Here is a 6,879-nt window from a genome sequence, read left to right as displayed (position 1 = left end):
GCCCTCACAGCCATGGGGAGGGAGGGGACCCACAGCCCTCTCTTCATCCAGGCTTGGCAGGTGCCCAATCCTGCCCCCTGCCCAGAAGCTGGTGGGGAGTGGTTCCCGCACGGAAATCCAGGGTTACTTTGTCACTGTACTCTTATCTCATTCAAATTAGGGATTATTATCCCCAAAAAAATGCTTCAGTACAGGCAGGTCATGTAAGTGCTGGTCAGGATTTGGGACGGAGGAGCAGCGGCTGAGACAGAGCCTCACAGACAGGGGTTTATCCAGCCCCAAAGCCAAGGATGAGCTCGGGAAGCACAAGGGATCAGCCACTCAAGGCAACATGCAGGTCCCACTGCAGCGAGGGGCTGCACGTGGAGCTGTGGATTCACCCCCTGTGGAAGCTGGAATCGAGCAGCTCTCCCCCAGCCAGAGCTGGGACAAGGAGAGCATTGCCCCATCCCTGCCCCGCCTGCTGTGTCTGCTGCTGCCTGCCAGCAGGAGCAGAGGGCACCGGAAAAGGTGAGGCACACCCAGCCCACGGGGCATCCCCCCTGCCTGTGCTCACACGCTCCAAGGGCCATTCCTGCACGTTCCTGCTCCTCTTCTTGGCCTGAGCGTGTTGGGAACCGGGTGGGAGGACAGGGATGTGGCATCCCTGGGCAGGCTGATCCCTGTGCTGGCACCGCTTCCAGGTGTGTCAGAGCCTTCCTCCCAGCTCAGTTTGCTGTGCTGCTCCTGCAAGGTGCTGGTGGAGCTGCCAGGCTGGCTGGAGGCAGGGTCTGGCATTGCCAGGCTCACTGCACGCTGTCACAGCCTCACAGCACTGCAGCCGACAGCCCCCTGGCGAAGAAGGTGACATTCCGGTCCTGGATCTTGTACTGGTAGATCTGCACGACATCCTGCTCCCCCGCCTGCTGCAGGGACACCCTCTGGATTATCTTGATCTGCCAAGGGAAAGGAACAGGAACATCAGCCCTCTGGCTGCCCCCGTGCCTCTGGCTGGCCTGCAGGGAAGGGATCACTGAAAAATGACCAACCCCTCAGGCTGTCCCTGTCCCTTCAGTGGCAGCCCCCAGTGAGGGATCAGAGAGACCCCAGAGCTGTCCCAGCCCTGAAGAGATCACCACAGGACAGGCTCAGATCCACCCCCTGGGGAAACTTCCCAGGAAACTGGTATTTTCCTCTGCCATTGCCTTGGGGTGGAAGAAACCAGTGCTGCAGCTGCTGTATAAACCCTGGAAAGCTTCCAGAGGCTGGGAGTCCCCAGGTGGGGCAGGATGTCTCTAAATATGCCCACAGAAGTGGAGTCACAGCCTTAAGAACCCGGGTGTTCCAGCAGATCCCGGTGCTCGCAGGATTAGTCCTTCCCCAGGCTGTCCTGGGCTGTCTCCCACAGGCAGTGCTGCAGGTGACAGGGACAGTGCCACCTCTGGTGCCCTCCCGTGCCTCACCTGCCCGTGCACATCCTTGCAGAAGCCGGTGGCCAGTCCTTCTGCCCACAGGATCAGGTCGCTGTGATGGCACAGGGAGTTCACAACCAGTTCATTCTCCTCGTCTTCCGAATCCTCGCTGCTGTGAACCAGCACCACAAGATTCCCCTGGAACGGGAGCAGCAGGCAGGGATGAGCCACCGCAGGGTCCTCACCCCTCAGGGAAGGAAGGGGAGATGGACACAGGAGTTCACACAGAGGTGCTCGCTGAGCTGCTCGGGCATCCCCAGTATGGGCTGAGCTGAACTCCACTGGGACAGGCTGGACATGCCCTGGCCATGTGCCCTGGGCTGACCCCACAGCAGGGCAGGGGGGATTCTGCCCCTCTGCCCCACTCAGAGCTGCCCCAGCCCTGGGAACAGCAGCAGGAGGACGTGGAGTTGCTGCAGAGAGTCCAGAGGAGGCCCCGGAGCTGCTCCCAGGGCTGGATCCCTCTGCTCTGGAGCCAGGCTGGGACAGCTGGGGGGGTTCACTGGAGAAGAGAAGGATCCAGGGAGACCTGAGAGCCCCTGGCAGGGCCTAAAGGGGCTCCAGGAGAGCTGGAGAGGGACTGGGGACAAGGCATGGAGGGACAGGACACAGGGAATGGCTTCCCACTGCCAGAGGGGAGGGAGAGATGGGATACTGGGAAGGATTCTTCCCTGGGAGGGTGGGCAGGCCCTGGCACAGGTTGCCCAGAGAAGCTGTGGCTGCCCCTGGATCCCTGGAAGTGTCCAAGGCCAGGTTGGAGCAACCTGGGCTAGTGGAAGGTGTCCCTGCCCATGGCAGGGGGTGGCACTGGATGGGCTGTAGGTCCCTTCCAACTCAAACCATTCTGTGATTGCACAACCTCTAAACTCTGGCAGAGCTTGCTGTGTGTGCACTGTGCACACACACACACACACACACACACACACACACACACACACATGTAATGTGCAGCCTAAAAATACCTCGAGCCTCTGTTACGAGAGACAGAGTCTGGTTAAACCAGTCTGTCAGGCTGGGCAGATGGCACTGACTGAATTCAGAGCAGGTAAATAAAGAGGTGGCCAAAGGGCTGCAGCAACACTCACTCACGCAATCACAGCTCTGACAAGGAGCAAAGAGCTCCCCAGCACACCCACTCTATTAAAATCCATCCCCTGAGTCTCTGCTCAGCCGATGCAAGTCACCAAGGACTTAAAATAACACGGAATTCTCAGTCAGTTAAAATGTACTTGAAAGCTTCAGAACACCTCAGACAGAAATAGAAAAGTGTTAGCATGGTTTATCATCTATTTTAGCTGCTTTGGAGGTAAATATTCCCCACAAGCAGAACATCTAACCCTGTCAGCACGTTCGGCCCAACACCCCGCGCCGTGTGAAGGGCAGGATGATCCCACCCGACACCGTCCCCTTCTTCCCCCCTCCCCACACAGAAGTGCCCAGGAGGGGACACTGCAGTGCGGGTGGCACAGTTCGGAGGTGACTGGAACCAGTTCTGGCTGTGGTGCTCCCAGGAGTCAGCACATCCCTGGGCTGTACACATCACTCTGTACATCATCACACCCCCCTGGAAACCAGCTGGAGCAACACGCACACACTGGAGCTCCCACTGGAGGCGGGAGCAGGGACTGGGGTGCCCTTCAAGGGGACCCTTGTTTCTGTCCCCTGTGAGAGTCACCAACCCCTCACACAACCCATTTCCTCCCCTGCTTCCCCCACCACGGGTGTGAGTTGGGATTTCTGGAGAGCCAGGAACTCCAAGAAACACTATTTTACACCTCGAATCCCTGCTCCCATGTCAGGGACACCGAGAACCCTCCTCCGGGCAGCACCTCCTGGGGATCCAGCTGCGCAGTAGCCTGCACAGGCACTCAGGGACTCCTGAGAGTGGCTCTAGAGCAGGAATCCAGCTGTACAGGTACTCCAGGGACTCACACAACCCCTGAAAACTGACCCCAGAGCACCGGTCTGAATTTGTTGGACAGCCAAAGCCTTCCAAAGCCTCCCCTTGGTCAGGAGGAAAGAGCAAACAAAGGCAGGCTTTGCCCTGGAGGCTCAGCCCGCAGGCACACGGGAGCAGTACCTGCAGCTGGGAGCACAGGCACGCACGGCAGTAGTGGATGAAGTCCAGCACGGCCACGGGCGTGGCCCCCAGGCTCAGCAGGACACTCAGGTCATCCACCAGCAGCACAGGGCCCTTCCAGGCACCGCTGTCCGGGGCACTCAGGGATGCGTGGACGAAGTCAAACAGGGCTCGGAGGTCAGAGCTGCTCTCGCTGGAAGAGATGAAGGAGCTGTCAGGGCCTGGCATCGCCTGCCCACCCACTGACCCAGCACAGGGACCCAGCCTGTCCCCTCCCTGCTGTCCCCACTGCTGTGACAGTCACCAGGCCCTGCACTGCCTTCAGTCACTGCTCCTTTACCCCTGGGTGTGGTGAAACCCTCCAGCCCGGCTCCAGGGATCATGGAACGGTTTGGATGGGAAGGGACCTTAAAGCCCATCCAGGTCCATCCCTGCCATGGGCAGGGACACCTTCCACTAGAGCAGGCTGCTCCAAGCCCCGTCCAGCCTGGCCTGGGACACTTCCAGGGAAGTGGTTTGCTTTTGCTGAGCTTACCGTGGGGCATGGAGAAAGTGAAGTGGGAATAAACCCAAAAGCCAGCACGGATAAAGCAGCACCGTCCCCTCGGATAAGATCAAAACTCAAAATAATGAAAGAAAAGGATTAAAACAACTTAGCCAGAGTTTCGTTTGCCACAAACCCGCTGAGTGTTAAAACAAATGTTTTTCTAGACTTGTGACATGCTGCAGTGTGGATGGGGCAGAAATTCCCCCAAAATGCTGGCGAGGGGAACAGGCTCCGTCTCTGGCAGCAGGGAGGGACAGGCCAGGACTCTCACAGGGGTGTGGACGGTGCTGGTGTCCCCCTTCACCCGGTGGTGCTCTGGGTGCTGTGGAGGCAGCACCGCTCTGTGCTGGGCTCAGCTCACCTCAGGAACCGCAGAGGACTGGGCTGCCCTGGCTGCTCCTCCTCCTCCCCAAACACCAGGTCAAGGCAGGACTTGAGGCCTTCCAGGAAGACCAGCTGCCCCCGCTCCTTGGCAGCTGTCAGATTGACTCCCTGGGGAGAGGAAAACAGCAGGTTTTGAGTGAACAGCTCTGGAGAAATGGTGCAAACAGAACCACACGGGGCAGCAGCCCCATTTTATCAAATCTTATCTAAAGGTGCTGATAATGCCGGTGCTTCAGGGGTGAAACGGGTGGTTCTGTGACACACTGGTGGCACATTCACTCTCCTGTATTTTACCGGGAGATTAAAAAAACCCCACTGTGATTTGGGGGCTCACACATCCTGGAACTCCTCCTGGGCAACCTCAGGGCCTCACCACCCTTACTGTAAAAATACTTCCTTATATCCAAGTTCATGAGCTGGGGTTGGTGAAGGCCAGAAGGGACTTTCTTGCTCCCTGCAACTCCCTGACAGGAGGGGAGAGCTGGGGGGTGAAGAGGCTCTGCTCCCAGGGAACAGGGACAGGAGGAGAGGAAAGGGCCTCAAGTTGTGCCAGGGGACGTTTAGGTTGGATACTGGGGAATATTTCTTCCCTGAAAAGGGCTGTCCAGCCCTGGCACAGCTGCCCAGGGCAGGGGGGGAGTCCCCACTCCTGGAGGGATTTCAAAGCCCTGTGGATGTGGCACTTGGGGACATGGTCAGTGGTGGCCTTGGCAGTGCTGGGGGATGGTTGGACCTGATGGGCTCAGAGGGCTTTTCCAACCTTAACTATTGTGTGATCCCACGGTCACGTGCAGGACAACTATTTCCTGGGGGGTTGGATTAGGTGGCCTTTTCAGGTCCCTTCCAACACAAACTACTCCACAATTAACTTGCCAGACTCAGCTTTGCAGCACTATCACTTTGTACACTGATATTCAGAATAATCTGAGGCCTGATCAAACTCCTGCCTGCTGGCATCTCATCCTGCTTTGAATGGAAGCTGCTTGGACTCCCAGTCCAGTGAATCCTGCTACCTGGGAAGAAGGTTTACCCTATTTTCCTTTTACTCAGCTGGGAAGGAATGTGTGCCTGAACGTTCCTTTCCCCTCCAAACTCCCTCTGTAAAGCAATAGATTTTTTTCAACACCTCCCCCCAGAAATAATTTCAAACTATCAGCATTATTGGGCAATTCCAAGCACACCCAGTGGAAAACTTTCTAGCCAAGGACAGAAACAGCTTTATGTGGCAGGTGAGGAGCAGGGAATGGCTGGCAAATAAATACCTGCCGTGCCATAAAGCAGGGCTGGGCTGCACAGCAGCCTCCCAAACCTCACTCCCCCGGGCATTTTTGGAGTCCACAGGACTGGGAACCTGCTGAAATGCCTTGACTAAATTCACTATTCATAACTCAGCAGGAGATTTTGCCTTTGCTTCAGCCATTTCCTCCCGCACACACCAGCTCTCTGGACTCCAGCAGGAAAGCAGTGTCCCCTCTGTGGAGGGGAGCTCAGTGCTGTGCCAAGGGGGCCTGCCTGGCTGGCAGGGAAGGGACAGGGTGTCTGTGTGTCAGACCAGGAATTCCATCCTCCTGGTGCCACGACACGGACACAGCAAGGCCAGCCTCATTTTCCAGGTGCAGAACCAGGTCCCAGAGAGACCTGGGCTCACTCCCTGCAGAGCCCTGCCACAGCCAGCTGTGCCTGTGTCCCAGGGAGCAGCAGACAGGACAGTTTGGAGATGGTGGGCAGAGTGCTCCACGTGGCCAGTGGCACCTTCCTGGGTGCACACAGGACACACAGTGCTGCCCAGCACTCACCCAGCCCCAGAGCCTGCCCTGTGTCCCTGCCCCACTGCCACCAGAGCACAGCGCATCATCCCTGGCATGCTGCCAGCTATCGATCCAGCGGGAATGGCTCTGCAGCACAGCTTGGCTGTTCCCATCCCTCTGAGGAGCTGCCTGGGGCCCAGGATGTCCCCTCAGACCAGAACCGCCACTCTCCACTGGCCATTCCATACGGGAAAGTTAAAATATTTGGAGGGAGCAAGGAACGGAGTGTGTGAGCAGCAGGAATGAGCTCCACCAGCAAACACAGCTGTGGGACCAAGTGTGGCCATCAGTGACCAGGCCAGGCCACGTCCCCCGGCTGAGGGGCTGGAGCAGGGAACAGGGACAGGCCAGAGGAAGACCAAATGAGGACAAGTCTGTTTGTCCTTTAAAACACAACAAACTTTGTCCAAACGAGGGTGGGAACACCAACCTGGCAAAGCGCCCTGGTGTTGTTAGTCCAGCTACGGCCCAGCATGTTCTCTGCAAGGTCATGGCAAAAAACATTGACTGTCCCTGAAAATGAAGCGCAAACCCTCAGGAAAAGAGGACACGGGCACAAAAAGCCAGGAGAGCTTTTTCATATGTCCCTGCATTTGGCTAACACGTCAG

At 57.5% G+C, this 6,879-nt stretch overlaps 1 protein-coding gene across 1 annotated transcript; it reads right to left on the bottom strand.

The window, feature by feature from the left end:
• Positions 1–505: 505 nt before the first annotated feature.
• On the bottom strand, positions 506–6,778 carry LOC114073226 (elongator complex protein 6-like). The gene is made up of 5 exons (XM_027911016.1): positions 6,701–6,778; positions 4,440–4,570; positions 3,532–3,724; positions 1,443–1,589; positions 506–935 (listed from the first exon to the last, which is right to left on the bottom strand). Exons 1-5 carry the CDS (start codon positions 6,743–6,745, stop codon positions 807–809), a joined length of 645 nt encoding a protein of 214 aa, XP_027766817.1. The 5' UTR covers positions 6,746–6,778; the 3' UTR covers positions 506–806.
• Between the last annotated feature and the right edge of the window lie 101 nt (positions 6,779–6,879).

Source organism: Empidonax traillii, unplaced genomic scaffold (assembly GCF_003031625.1).
Source record: "Empidonax traillii isolate 1590-97213 ecotype Southwest subspecies unplaced genomic scaffold, ASM303162v1 scaffold5735:size7294, whole genome shotgun sequence".
NCBI classification, from domain to species: Eukaryota; Metazoa; Chordata; class Aves; order Passeriformes; family Tyrannidae; genus Empidonax; species Empidonax traillii.
Note: the sequence above shows the minus strand (reverse complement) of the source record. Positions and strands in the feature narration are given on the sequence as shown.

Bases quoted from the DNA above. Each gene is read 5' to 3' on its own strand.
- LOC114073226 (XM_027911016.1), bottom strand. From the start codon at position 6,745: ATGCTGGGCCGTAGCTGGACTAACAACACCAGGGCGCTTTGCCAG. The intron at 1,590-3,531 runs GTACTGCTCCCG...CTCCCGTTCCAG, and splicing joins GCCTGTGCTCCCAGCTGCAG to GGGAATCTTGTGGTGCTGGT. The intron at 936-1,442 runs GTGAGGCACGGG...TTCCCTTGGCAG, and splicing joins GCAAGGATGTGCACGGGCAG to ATCAAGATAATCCAGAGGGT.